General features: G+C 37.3%; 1 protein-coding gene across 2 annotated transcripts in view; it reads left to right on the top strand.

Annotated features, from left to right (window-relative positions):
• Window positions 1–8570: 8570 nt before the first annotated feature.
• Window positions 8571–15609, top strand: part of zcchc7 (zinc finger, CCHC domain containing 7) — a 53970-nt gene continuing 46931 nt past the window's right edge. Inside the window, exons 1-3 of one of the 2 annotated variants that reach the window (XM_044115012.1) lie at window positions 8571–8697; window positions 12102–12696; window positions 14099–14309. In XM_044115012.1, the coding sequence (XP_043970947.1) occupies window positions 12193–12696; window positions 14099–14309 (715 nt within the window). In that variant the 5' untranslated portion in view covers window positions 8571–8697; window positions 12102–12192. The remainder of the gene's footprint in view (window positions 8698–12101; window positions 12697–14098; window positions 14310–15609) is intronic. The other variant, XM_044115013.1, reaches the window with a different exon arrangement.

The raw sequence follows: 15609 nt of genomic DNA, 5'->3' as shown, positions 1-15609 counted from the left end.
TTTGAAAGGAAAGCAAAAAAAAGAGTAAATAATTTAAATCATTAAGTGTAAAAGTGGTTCTAAAAGCAGAACCAGGAATTATAATGTGGAAAAAATATTTTAAATTGACAAAACAGTTTTCATTTTTCTTCCCCCGCTGAGATCCGTCCCTGTCCACCAGACAGCTGTGGGTCTCAGGGTTCACGCTTAGCCGCGAGACAATTGAGTGCAGAACAAAGCGCGAGACAGCGACCCATTTTGCTCTCCTTGTCGCCTCGCGCTGCTACACTCCGACCCTGACCTTCGGCTCGCGCCAACAACATCTAAACATAAACACGCGAGGTTTCCGAAAGAAGACGCGACCTAAAGACAGAAAGGAAGAGAAACAGAACAGACTCTGCTTTAGCATGAGGCGAGCAGGTGAAATATTTGTTTGCATTTCCAGCCTGACATCGCAATTTAGCTGGTTGGTTAAAATTAGGCCCAAATACAGGATCCAGCTTGTGGTCTGCAGGTAAAAAGATTTCAAATTCTCTATAGATTTGCAACCTCCTTCTCCTTTTGGAACCCAGAGCGGTATTTGCATCTTAAGGATCCGGATTATTTCCAGCAGTTCATCAAGGTGTTGTGAAATGCTGGGAAGAGGTTCCGTTATAATCGTGTTTTTATGTTGTTCTTTTTTTGTTTGTTTTTTATTTTTGCGTGTTTTTTTTTTATTTTTGTGTGAGGGAGTTAGGCATTCAATAAAATAAAAAGATTATTTTTTGTGTAATTTTTTTATTTTTTCTGTTGTCACACTGAAATGTTTAGTTTGACATATTTCTCATTGTAAAGAGACTAAGGCCTATTCAGTAAGAAATCAATAGTCACATCATGAACTTGTAGTTAAGAAACATTCATGTAATTTACTGGTTAAATCATTATTATTATTTTTGGTAAAATTCAATATTTATTATTATTATTATTATTATTATTATTATTATTGTTATTATTATTATTATTATTATTATTATTATTATTATTATTATTAATAATAATAATAATAATAATAATAGTAATAATAATAACTAACCATTTCATCCGTCTTCTTCATCACCACTACTTATTATTATTATTATTATTATTATTATTATTATTATTATTATTATTATTATTATTATTATTATTATTATTATTATTATTATTATTATTATTATTATTGCTAAAAGCATATATTTATTTTTTTGTTTATCCGGGTGTAGGCCAGCTGAAACATGTCTTTTTGAGAAACCGAATAGGCCTACTGAAGTGTCCTTCATTTTTACCTGACCTGTTTTTATTTTTTTATTTATTTTTTTTCTTTGTTGAACACTTTCTTCTTTCCTCTCTCCTCTCATGTTCCTCTCCACATTTCGGCCTGCCCGCAGATTCCCTCGAAAGGACTCACCATAGTTTAGATATTAATCACCACTTGTTTGTTTTCCACCTCCCCGTGCTAATTAGGCTAATTAATATGAGAAAGGAGCGGTTGGATCGGTGACCCGAGCTCTGACCGAGCGGAACCGGAAAGAATCGCATTAACTCGCGAGACACAAGAAGTGAAGGGGACGATTAGAACAATAAGTAAACACGTAAACACAGGAGGAAAGGTTGCCTGCTCTCTGGGACTTCTGGCTTTCAGACCGTTACTGTTCACTGTAAACCACAAAGAAAATACAGGCCTGCAGGGGTTTTAATGATACTGGGGGTTTAGTTTGTCTGTGAAGAATTACATTTTAAACTTTGGAAGGATAACGAACGACACATAACTAGACTACTTTAACTCAGGGCTGAGTAGATTAATGTGTCTAATCAGTTTGCAGAATAATATTTTTGTATTGTGTATTTCAAATTATTTTGTTGGCTAATGTTCAGTTCTATGGCTCAAATTAAATCAAGGCAGAGTTTTATCTGTAAACAGTACAACTTTTGCTGAACACATTCACAGTAAATAATGGATCTGCAAAGCCCTGTAACCCTGCAGAAAGTGTCAGAAAAGAGGAATAAGGCATCAAAAAAATCATAAAAAAAAAAGCTTTAAGAAAAGTTATTTTACAGTTTCTTCTGCTGAGAATTTTACTAAAATTATAAAAATGTTCATATGTTCATTTTGTAGTAATCTTAATAGTAAATTATTATCCTGTGTCTGCATTCAGCACAATTTCTACAAATATTCTGGGCGATATATTTAGTCAGAAAAGCTTTTCTCCAATGCTTGAGTTTTTTGTCTTTAATTCAGTTCAGATCTCAAATTTGATCTATTTGTTACAAAAAAATTACCTGAAGACACATTACAGACACACCCTCTTCTTATGCAATTATATAGAAGCCAAATTCTGTCAAAATTCTTCTAGTTAGAATAAAATGCAATGTAAAATTGAATCCTAAATTAATGTCACCCAATCATATAATTTCAATTGTGGTTTTATGATGACTTTCACAATTTCATCAAGTGATTGGCTTTACAGCAATTCCATCTTCAAAGAAAACCTCTGTCAGAAACAATTTTGGAAATAGTTTATATAAAATGTGGGATCTTGCATATTCTCTAAATAAATATTTTGGCTCCACCTCATCACATGCTTGTTCTCACAAATGTTTAATGAATAGTCAATAAATAATAATATTAATTCGAAATTTATTAAGTTACACTACTAACAAATAACAGACAAAAGTACATTCATTAAAGTTTAAAAAAAGTAGTTTCTGTTTGAATAGTGACTCTACATCATTGTATGAAAAGTTTCCTGCAACTGCTTAGTGATTATTTATAAAGGATTTATAAATCCTTTAATTAATGCCTGATTGGAAACTTTTGAAATCCTTTTTGTCCCATTCTCTGTACTATAGAGCATTCAAAATAAGCAATTCTTCAATCTTAAAAAGTGATACACAAAAAAAGTCTAAATTTCTGACCTACTCCCCCTGAGATTTAGCTCAAGGTTTTAATATATGTAACATGAAGCATGTCATTGTACAACAATACTCCACTGGCTTTAGTTCACCTCTCATCCTATTCCACATCAGATTTCTTCATGCTTAGAGAAACTTCAACAACCTCTTAGATAAAAACTTGTCTCCGCTTGTGCTTTTGCCTTCCTGCAAACACTCAGAGCTAGTTGGGCTTAACTTCTATATCCACAGGATTTGATTCAGAGAGGCACTTCACAGTGGCAACACAAGGTTGTCCTTTTTTTCCCTTTCTGTTGCTGCCTGGGTGCTGTTGCCCCCATGGAGGCTGCGAGGGGCTTAAGGGCTGCAGGGCGGCTTGAGAAATAGGACACATTATTTGCCCATGAAACATTATGTGACACAACATGTCCCTGGGCCATTTGTATGTTAAGGTAAACATTTCACCGTGACGACTGGACAAGAGCGAACAAGGCTGCTGTCAATGTGGTTTTCTACTCACAGCTGAAAAAAGAGGGTGCTGTAACATCGTCTGGAGACAAAGTGTGTATGTGAACGTTTTGTGCTTCTGTGTGTAAAGAGCTTCTTGTTCACAAATGTAATCCGCATAGACACAAGTTGCTTGGTCTAAATTGATGTCTAAACATTCCCAGGCTTGTTCTCTTGTTTTTATCCTGCTGAAAACTTAGGAAAACTGTTGATCACTGATCTGAACTACCTTTACAGTGGGGCTTAATGGTGGCTTGTAGACAGATTGCTTTCAGAAGCATGAGGTGGTCACCAAGGTTACCATGTTTGGCACATGCAACATTTTTACATCAAACCATTTCTGTGGTTTAAAGAAATATCTTCTGCTTAGCAAAGCAGATAGATTGATTAATAAAATGGCAGCATCAGTTTATTACACTCCCCTTTACAAAAAGCACAATCAGCAAAAAGGTAGAACATCCAACACAAGGAACTGTAAACTAGTTGATATTTATTATATATCTTTTAACTGTAATATGATCATAAACAACATAAAGAAAGGTGTTTGATAGCATTGTTAAACATTGCTGGTACAATTGTTCCTGTTATATTTTAAATTTAAACCACATTGTGTTGTTTTATTTTTAAATATCGGTGTTAATGCCGTTAGACGTATAACTAAAGGTTATCATAGGGTAAGAATTTCCTACAAGTTTTGGTTTTGCCCCTTCTCAATTAAGATTTGTGGCTTCTTATGCTCAATGAATGATCGCTTCAAAGCCCAAAGACATGATGTAAATGGAAGCTCAGAGCAACTGAGGCAAAAACAGTCATTTTTACAAATTGCTTGTAAGACAAGTTTTGGTAATATTATGACCATTTTCTTTGGTTGTTCTGACATGTAGACCTCAGATGTTTTCACACCCAGCTGGTGAGCTCTGTAGGTGTATCAAGCCACTGAGAGTCATGTTACACACCAACGAGCAGAACTCATGCAACAGAAAAACGATTCATACTACTGATTTTGTATAGTTTGAGGCACTGTACATTAATTAGCAGTTAATTCTGATGATCATAGTTATGTCAATATGCCTCAGTACGATCTGTAATGTTGTCACTCGTTCTAATTAATATTTTACTCTCAGTTGGTAATCAGATGATGCATGCAGTACATGTCTAGAATAAGATCTGGAGGGGAAAAAATTCATAAAAACTGAGAAACAAAAAAAGTGTTAAAAAGGCATAAAATTACAAGCAATTCAGTTTCTTGACAAATTCTCATTCCTGATTGCACTTCCTTGTTTTTCTCCTCCTGCGCCTGAATAATACATGCTCTTAATGCTACATTAACTCCAGAATCTACTGAAATTCTTTAATTCTCCTCCAGTTTATTATCCTGTAAAGCAATTTGATGCTTTGATTTTCATTAGAATGAATGAAAATGCAACTGCAGTCTATATATTAATGGGTTTGAAGAAGACAAAACTTTAATTGAGGACAATTTGACAAAGTGTGTGTGTGCTACAGTTGAATAAAACAGGAGTTTAAACACAAATGTAGTCCAGCTCAGAGGGCTCTATAGGAGTGATGCCCGGCAGCCATTTTTATTTAGGAGCACTGATCCAGGGCAAAATTCTGCCTCTGTGATTTGGATGTTTATTGTTTATATAACTCTCTTTGTGATAAAGAACATAATTTTTATGAGCATACTACATTAAAGTGCACATCAGAGTGAATAAAGGTTTCTAGTGACAGAAGACAAAAGAGCAAAACATGGTTGAAGTAAGCTGTACAAGTTGGCCAATCTGTTACACTATTTGCTTTTATTTCCTGTACTCAAACAAACCATCTGTGAAATTAAATTTGCTGATACAATGAAATTTATAAGATGAATGCAAAATAAAAGATGTTGACAAAAATTTCATAGACAATATGTACTTTCCACATCATATGACAACCACAAACTTCAGTGGTTCTTTTTGGGAAACAATGTGACAGAAGAAAAAAAAATAATGTGTCCTAGTAGGAGTGGAATATAAAAATCTGAAAAGTGTAGTAGTGATATGTAATTTCCCATCTGAGTGAGCTCTGAGTAGAACCACTTCTTGCTATTTCTACAGCTCCAAGTCCATTTGTTTCTCCCAACTTTACTATACATAAATAGCTCCAGCTCAGTCGAATTAAAAGGAAAAAGTATCTGAAGGTCAATTTTTAGGTCTTGCAAAAGATTCTCAACTGGATTTATGCTTGGACTTGGACTCAACTATTGTAACACATGAACTTGTTTTAATACCGACCATTCTGAAAACCTAAATCATCTATCATTTTCTTTGCACTTCACATAAATGGGAAAGTTCAAGAACACATATACTTCTGTAAGGTGCTACATGTTGTTACAGTTTTCAGATGGTTTTCTCCTGAAATTTCTTAGAATATGGAACAAATTCTAATCTAATTATCAGTTTACCAGCTGACTACAGTTTGTGATAACTGTTTTGGCTTTTTTTTTCTATCTCTAAAAGATACTGTACAATCATTATGCTGCATAAAACAGAGCAATTAAAATTTTAAAAGCAACTACAAAGTCGCACTGAATTGTGAGTATTCTTTGTAACATCTCAGGTGTTTCATTACAGAGACTAAATTCACAAGAAATAGAAGAGAATAGTGCTATTCGTTCTTAGCCTGCACACAAATTATCTTAAACTGCATGATATTACCAATGCATAATAGTGGCAGAGAGAAAAATCTTGTTTTGATCAAATGAATCCAGGAGAGTATTGTGGCAGCATCAGGCGCCAGATGGAAGATGGAGCCACGATGGCACATACAAACAACATCAAATGAGAGCAATGACATGCTTCTTTTAACTCCCTCCTCTCAATAAGAATCGTTCATCAGGGAGAACCATCCCCTCTGGAATGTGTGATTGGAAATAGGGGGACTTTAAATCCCCGTCCCGGACACTCCACTGATCGTCAACACACCACTGGTCTGGGGCACCACTGGTGTGGAGCTGAACCGCTGAACCAGATGCCTCCATCTAGCCAGACTTCCCCATTTTTCTGTTGTTTAATAATAATAGTAAATACCAACAAATGCATGGAACCCCAAATCAGGCAGGCACATCACAATTTCACTGAGGCAGTGAGGCATCCCGAACCTGCATCAATTTGGAGAGATAGCATGAAGAGCTCCAAGATGAAACAGATGCAGGGCAACTAGTTTATGTGTGTGTGTCAGATGTATACATAAGCTAAAATAGGTGATAGTGTTCTCTCACAAGGTACAAGCTAACCTTTGCAAGGCAACAATCCAACTTTGTGATGGCCTTTCCTGCGATGACACGCATGGAAAAATCACAAGATTCAGATGGCATTCAGCCTCTTGCTCCTTATCTTAACGCCATTTCCTCCCTGTTATTATGACGGTAGCAGACAGAGAAGGAAACACAGAGCTCACCTTTGTTCTCATGATGCAGAAGGGAGCAAAAAGATGGATGTAAGTGTTACGCAGCCTGCATGAGAACCTGGGTTGCATAATTTTGCTGTAGTATGCGTGTCATAAATATGACTGATAGCGGTAGGCACACTGTTGAATTACATTTACATATAGATTTACAATCCCATCAACACATAATGAGCCTGGAGGTTCATGTGAGTACTAATGCTTGCACAGTTTCTGGGCTAATGTTTGAGCATTAAAGAGGGAGAATTACTGGTAAAAGGATGAGAAACAGCGTAAACGTTTCTGTCTGAAGAAAAATGTGACACAAAGTAAAACTTGTCCTTTTTGACAAGGGAGTTGTCTAATAATGTAATTTATTGTAATTCTGTGAGCAAAAGTTTAATATTTGGTGACAATTCCTTTGTAAAAAAATAGAGCTAAATACATGCTTTTTAAATTTTTCTTTTATAGGACCATGACAGCAGAGAGGTCCAATACAACTATTCACTTCTGTTTTAATTTTTATGTCAATAATTACACTGATTAGTGATAATATTATGATGAGAGGTGAAATGACTTACACGGATTGTCTCTTCATTATGGCACCTGATAGTGGTTGGGACGCAGCTGTGCTCATGAGTTGACATTAGCTTGGCAGAGTTTTAGATTTTCAGGCCATATGTGTGAAACTATGCATGATGGTCTGGTGAGGCAAGTCATTTTTAAACAATGATTTTCATTTTTTTTTTTTTTTTATCATAGTGATTCTGATCCCAACTTGGAAGCTTGGGCTTACAAGATGAGGCATGTATTTAAATAGAATAAAACAAGAAAATTATTTAAAAAGCTATCCAGTGGATCAAGAATCAAAACCAACTATGCTCAAACTCTAGTCAATAAGTGGAAATGAGGAATCCTGTTGAAACCAGGTCACAGTCAGGAAGACCAAAAAAAAATTCTGTCACAACTGTGAGGAAGAATGAACTGATAATATATTGACCCAAACTCCAACCATGAGTGAAAAAAATGTTTTCGGTGTTATCATTTATAGATTCTGAAAAATGGTCAGTTGAATCAGATAAAGAATCTGTAGAGGGAGAGGACAATGTGAGTGATGGCAACCTCAAAGAATTGGAGCTCATCACCATCAAGGGGTGTTGAATTAGCAGTGGAAACATGCAAAAAGTCAGTAAACTGCATATTTTAGATTACTGATGTCTACGGTATCCATACACATTTTAGAAACCTTTCTCTTACCACTGAATTTCAATAATCATTCATGTTCTATTCTGACTGCAACCTATCTGTGATTTCATCTTAATCATGTCATGTGATTTTCCCCAACTTAATTCACCTTACATAATTGTGGTGTTCTGACAAAACAAGAACACCACAATTCTTTAAAAGAATTCATATGTCAATGTGTAATGAAAAAAAAATCTCTTGATAAGCATTATTCCAGTTAAATAACTAAACAATTTTGTTTTATCCTTTGAAGACTAATATTTAACATAAAAAGTTTTCATGGAGTTAGCCAGCCTGTGGAAAATTGCAAAACACAAAAAAACTTTTAAAATGTAATAAACATTACAACTTAGCTGATTTTCTTAGCACAATTAACTACTCTTTTTTACAAAAGTTTAGGTAGAGTGTTGATTTCTATTTTAAGTTTTATCCCAGAGTGCTTCAGAAGCTAAATAGTAAATATGACAATTTCCGTACTGTAGATTCCTGCTAGGAACTTGTGTGTAGTTTCTTCATCGGACGGTTTTTCAGTGGACTTATTTTCAGTCCGGGAAACCGGAAGTTGTGTGCCTGTCTCCTTCTGGCTGAGAGCAAATGAGTTGCTGTAAAGACTCCAGTCTATCTGTAAAGGTGAGCTGCTGATTCAAAACTCTGGTTATAAAACATACTGTACGGTTGATATGAGTTGTGAAGCTGTAGCTTTTTCTTTAAACTTGGTTTTATTGAGTGTTTGAGTTGAAGTGCTCCTTTGTTTACATCCGACCGGCTACATGAGTACACGTGCACAGAGCGCAATGGCACGTGCTAATAGCTAACAGCTGTCAGAAAAAAGCAGAAAATTGAAAATACTCAGATATACATGGCATGATTTATGTGTTTATTTTATTTTTTTAGGACTGTCGTCATTTTCAAACAGGCTAATACGTTAGTAAGAATAAGAAAGGCGGTGCTTTAGCCTGCTAGCATGTTGTTAACCACTCGAAGTGGAAGCCACATTCAAACTAGCTCCATTCACGTCTACTAAAACAGTCATAGTTCATCTCAATAGCTGTACGATGGCCTTTTTGCTCATTGTGTCTCTCTTTGTTGATTATGTTTTAATGAAAAGTTATAACTTAGTTAACCCTCACATTCTAGAAGACCAGTTGCCTAAAGCATCATCTTTTCTGCTATTCATTCTCGTGTTTTATTTGGCTTGCACAGCAAATTACTTAATTAAAAGCAAAGCATTAGTGGATCTTTCAAATGATACTAATGTATGGAGTTGAAAAATAAGAAGGTTAAAGTATTCTAAAATGTGACATTCTATTTTATAATACTTGAAAGCAATTTGAAATCAGAGGTAAACTTTCATTTGAGACCAATTAAAGTGATGTAATTTCTTCATAATGTATGCCTACTGTAACAGTATTTTTACATTTAATGTTCCCTTGAACTGGACATTCCAACTTTTGCACCTCCTACTCAATAATAGAAGCTAAGTTTGTTTCATAAAGGTAGTCAGAAGGTACATTTGTTCATAAATGTTCATTTGTTCATATTTAAGTTCCATAGGAGCTGTAAGATGCATATCTGTGGGGCACAACTGATGATTAACTCTACACAGAAGTAAAAAATGTAAAAACTTTTTACATAAAATAGAAAATAAATGGAAGAAATATATACAAAAGAAATGATAAAGGAGAAAATAATAAGACCGATAAGGATTATTTAGCCCCTCCTGGATGTCCACTCACAATGTCTGTTTTGTTTATGCTTATTTTCTGTGTTTAATTGTTAATGCTTAGATACAAAGTACAAGAATCAGTTGTGATGACCTGAATGAAGTTGCCCACCCCCCTTCTTCAAATCAGACAAAAATTATGTCAAACATTTGGACTATGTTTGTGCTGGATTATGCAGCAAAACTTTTTGTTTGTGCGGTTGTCATTATAAAGATGTTAAGAAATGTTTCCTGAGGTCATTGAAGGTCAACTCCCCATCCCCACCTTATCAAATCAGACAAATTTAGTGTCAATCAACTCAACTACATTTGTGCAGCAAAAATGTTTATTACTGCTGTAGAGCTTTTGAGTACACTACATTTGTCTGAAAAACATCGTTGGTAGTTTGTAACTTTCCGGTCCCTGTGAGCTGCTGAACTTTCAACACATAACTGTCGCCCCTTACCAGGCGGTAAGACTCTTCTTTCTGACCCTCTAATCCCTGGTGGCCGGCTTGTGACCATGTACCGTGGCGTTTATGCAGTGTGCGCGGCCTGGGGGCCAATCATCTCCAGCCATCATGGCACAGACACGCAGGACTGGAGAAAGCAATGGGCCGGTGCTCTTTCCATGTCCACTCTGTGTATGTGTGACTGTGTTGTAGCGTGTGTGTGTGTGTGTGTGTGTGTGTGTGTGAGAGAGAGCTACAGAGATTTAAAAATATTAACAGCACAGTGTCTTACAGATTGTAATTAGAAGAATTACCAGTTTCTGACACAGTCATTCAGAACCAGGTGAGGATTTTGTCTTTGTTGTGTCTGAAATCAGCACCAGCCTGACGATGGATTTGGACCCATTACTGCTTTCTATCAGAACAAATCTGATGAGGAAGACTACAAGTTAAAGTCTTAGAGCAGCTAATCCACCCTGTCTCAGCCTTACTAACAAGGTCTTCTGGTTTCAGAACCAGAAGTTAGTGTCCTCAAAATTCTCCTTAAGTGTGTGTGAGCATGGCTGTGTAACAAATTTTGCTGGACAATAAATTGTTTTGGAAGTTATTGTGATAAATAAAAATGTTGTATTTGAGACCATTTTCAAGTAATATCCTGCTAATGGCACAATAATGCATTATCAAAAATAAATAAACTTAAATTTCTGACAAACATTTAACACTGGAATTGAAAGACATTTTAAATATCCAAATTAAGTAAAGAACAACAAATAAAATGGATTCTGTGAACAAAATTGCCTTTCAAAAAAGGAGCTAGTTGAGACCAAAGAACCAGATTGAAGTCTTTTGTCATCTAGTCTCTGGCAGGAAGAGAGAGAGATGGGAGAAAAATAATCATGCAAATGGAAATTATTGAGCTGGTTTTAATTCACCCATCAACCCATCCATTATCTAACACGCTTATCCTTGTGGGGTCAACGAGAGAGAGAGGCGAGGGACATTCTGGATAGGTTGCCAGTCCATTTCAAGTCAACACGCACGCACACACATATGCACATACACACTTGGGGATAATTTAGAGAGACCAATTAACCTAAAAGTGATGTTTTGGACTGTGGGAGGGAGAACATGCAAACTCCCTGCAGAAAGACCCCGGGCTGGGATTGTGCTACCAACTGTGCCATTGTGAAAACCCGGTTTTAATTTATCGGCTGTGTAGCTAATATGCTATGTAGCCAATATAACACTTGGCTATATTTTTTGTAACCTTCCAGCTCTTGTAATCTCATCTGCATTTATGATTTCTACTTGGTCAGAGCGCAGTTGGTGGGAGCTTTTCTTCATGGGTTTATGACAGAAATGTTTTTGAAAGAGGTATGAGTTGGTGGGAAGATGGATGCAACTGAATCTAGGGTAAACCTGGAAGGAAGCAGCAAGACTTGAGATTGGAGCAAAGATTCACATTCCAACAACTATAAACATATCACCAGAGCTTCAGTGGAATGGTGTAGATCATGGGTGGGCACTCCTGGTCCAGGAGGTCCGGTGTCCTGCAACTCTTAAATGTCTCCCTGGTCCAACACACCTGAATCCAACAGCTGAATCACCTCCCAAGTGCAGTCAGGTTCTCCAGAGTCCTGCTAATAACCTCATTATTTGACTCAGTTGTATTGAAGTAGAGATACATCTAAAAGTTGCAGGAGACCGGCCCTCCAGGACCAGGATTGCCCACCCCTGGTGTAGATCATATGTTTGAACAACAGGAATCTGAAGACATTTTAATTATAATAATTTTCTCTGACTCATTTGAAGTAATAGGAATGTTGTTATTGTCATGCCTTTAATAATATCTACATTTTCTTTGGTTTTTCTTTTCACAGCAGCTTTGGCCTCTGACTCCCCAGGTGTGACTGTTCTCCTTGGGCTGTGCTGCGTTCATGTGCGTGTCTGTTTTGATTGGCCTTTGGGGTAATGTACAGTGCCTATCAGGACCGTGAGGAGTTGGAGGACAACCTCTATCAAGAGGATGGCGACTCAGACGTGTCAGAGGCCAACAGTGAGCTGGAGTTCCACCTCTACAGCCAGCTCCACTACTCCTCAAATGCTGGGGAGCTGGACGAGCCACAGCCTGGAGCAGAGGAAGAGAACAACAGACAGGAAAGCCAGGAAGGTGGTGCACTTGAAAAAACTACAGACGAAGACACAAAACTGAGATGTACAAAGCAGAGCAACCCCAGATCCTCTACTGATGACCATTTAAAGACAAAGAAGGATGCAAAAAAGAAAAGATGCAAAATTGAGCCAAAAATTCCAAAGCTGTTGTCGTCGCGCTTTGAGGAGGTTATTGTGATCGACTCCAGCCCGGGCGTCATCTCTATCTCTGACAATGACAGTGATGATGAAGATGATGCAAGTGTTTGTGCTCTAAAGGTTAAAGGTTCACAGACCCTGCAGACATCCACTCCTGCACAACAGGTAGAGGAAATAGTAAGATACAGTGCAACATGCATTCTTACATTACACTTAAGACAAGAAGGGGATATTTCATCCTTTTTCGAGGTTTTCCTTTTCAATGTGTTCAGGTTAGTAGCTCAAGTGAAATGTGTGTAAAAAAAAGATAAAAAAAACAGGAAATGCAGCAAAACGATAACTAACATGTCGTTAGCTGTCGAGATGTTAGTTGTGGTGCCTAACATGAACAAAATGTTTCTTTGTTTTTAATGGTAGTCAGAACTGTCATGTCGGATCTTAGCCAATTTTTACCTCATTGATGTGAGACATGTGCCATAAATCTGCACCAGGAAAAGTCAGACGTGGTAAATGTGGATATAAACAATGTCTGGTCAAGCAGGGCTGGAAATTAGCTTCCAGGTGAAGAAGCTTTCTCCCATTGCCCGTTTCGAAGAACAGCGAAAGGGGCGTTTGACTGCAAACCAGGAATGTGTGTACAACTATATTATAAACACTTCAAAATCAGACAAAACTTGTTGCATTGGCTGATAATTAATAAAATCTGGAAGACTTGTTCTCCCAGCTTCATTTGTTACTTTGAATGCAGGATTTAACCGCAAATGGGTGTAAAGAGACACTTAAATGTATAAATCAATTGAATAATACAATTACACTTAAATTCACCAGAAAACATGAGCTGTAAACAGTATAAACTGATATTAGTAAAGTCATCTAGTGAAAAATTCAACCAACTCATCATACTTTTGACTTTACCTCCATGAAACGTCATTGAAACATTCCTGGCAAATGAAAAAAGTATCGCCCCCCACTGGGGCTTTTTCTGAGGTAAATAACGACCTTGGATATTTCCTGCTTCCTGATCAAGGGTAAAAACATTAATACATTAAAAGAAATGGCCCTGTGCATTAAATATTTACATTCCATTGAAACAGAAAGTCATGGATTTGTAATTGAAACTTTGTAGATATTCTGACCAGCTTAAAATGTTAAATATAAATTACACAATTGGCTCTAGCTAGTTTGTTAATATAAATGATCAAATGTGAGTTTTCTTTCCTCACTTAATAAATGTAGATTAGACTTTTTTGCTCAAGCAGTTTTAAAATAAAATTATGCTACTGCAATTTAAAAAAATGATTTTAAGGATTTTTACACATCCAGGGGTAATAATAAATGTGTAGGAGGCAGTAGAAAGGAACGTGCAACTTTAATAAAATAAAAGAAATCATTAAGGAATTTGCCCAGGAGTTAAAGTTTATTTTATTTTTTTTAATGTAATCCACTAACATTGTGTTCCTCTATTTGAACATTACTGTGGTGAATTGACATTTCTATTTAATGTCTGATTGCAGAATGGTGTCTAATGCCCTGATCCCATTTATTTGTCATTTTTCTGGTTATTTAGAAATCCCAGAAAAGAAAAGGGAGTCTCTTTGTTCCAGTGGCCGTTCTGTCCAGCAGCTCCGAATTCTCTGAGTCCGAGTCTGAATCAGAATCGTTGGATTCGTCTGATGTGGACAATCTGGAGAACTGGATGATCCTGGGTCAGGGGAGGCAGGACGGAGACCAGTCCATCTCACTCAATGTGGAAGGAGGGTCTTACAGCAGCAGCACAGGTGGGCCTTTTTTTATCATCTACTGTCTAAAGTGGGTTTCTTGATCAAACTTCAAACATTTTGATCCGTTTCTGTGCACCTGAATATGTTTGACCAGGGAAATGAAACCACTGAGTAATTCTGTATGGCTCAAATAATCCAGAATTACCTCGTCTACCTGCTGCACGTTGATAAGGAGCGGGCACAGCAGAAACCCTGTCTGCGAACAATCTGTGTGAATGCATGTTTGTATGTGCACCATCTGTGTCGGCATGTTTACAAACTTGTAAGCTCTTAACATTCCTGGCACCGACTGCGCCATCGCTCGCCTCTCCGATGCATCTTTAAGTATGCTTGTGCGCGTCTGGTGTTAATATGTGTCTGCGTGTGTGTGTGAAAATATTTGTGTTTATAAGATATTCCTGCTTTAATCAGCATGCATGTGTACATCCACGTGGATACCAACAGTCATAACGCTAATGCCAAAAACAAACAAACGGAAAAACACAACGCAGGAAAGGGAGCGGAGGGAGGAGAGGTGGGAGTAATCAGAAACTGAATAAAAATGTTCCCCTGCAAATCTCCTCAGATCTACACATTATCTTAACCTGCAGCCTCAGCAGCCTCTCCAGCTCTTCCTCTGCACCCTCCTCATCCTCCCCCCCTCCTCCTCCTACCTAACGCTCTCCCATCTCATTCTTTTATCCTATTTTCTCACTATTGTGCTCCTGCTCTCCCTTTTCTCTGTGTCTCCCTCACCATTTCGTCCTCATTTGAATTTCCCTGGGCTGATGTTTCTGCAAGAGTGCTCACTGCCTCCTCGACACACAACTGGGTTGAAGGAGGGGGTCTGGAGCTGGTGGGAAGGCTGCAGGTTTTGGCCTGGATTTTGGAAGGAAAGGAGGATTTTAGGTCTCTGTCTTTCTGCCTCTCGTCTGGCTTCTCTCTGTGATCTTTGGAGCTTGACCTCATGTCTGCACATTGGGGGTCATGGGTGTGGTGTGGAAGGAGACTTAAAGTGAGTGGATGGGGGAGGGCTTTGTCACAAAAAAAAAAAAAACGAAATAAAGGGAAGGAAATTAAGGGACGAGCCTCAGTAGTCCTGAACTGTGCCCCCAATTCTTCACTGCTGACTAATTCAAAGTCGGTCTGGGGTATATTGTATCTTCGGCCTTAAAAAAAGTGTGTTTTCTTATTGTTAACAATGATTTTACTTGGGCAAAGATTTTGATAATATTTGTGTTCTAGGAAGCTGCAGTCTTTCATAACCATAATCACACTCACTCTTGTTTACTTCCAGCCAGTCGTGCTGTAGTGAATA

Source organism: Gambusia affinis, linkage group LG04 (genome assembly GCF_019740435.1).
Source record: "Gambusia affinis linkage group LG04, SWU_Gaff_1.0, whole genome shotgun sequence".
NCBI lineage: Eukaryota > Metazoa > Chordata > Actinopteri > Cyprinodontiformes > Poeciliidae > Gambusia > Gambusia affinis.
The sequence above is the reverse complement of the archived record's forward strand: the minus strand, read 5'-3'. Positions and strand labels throughout refer to the sequence as shown.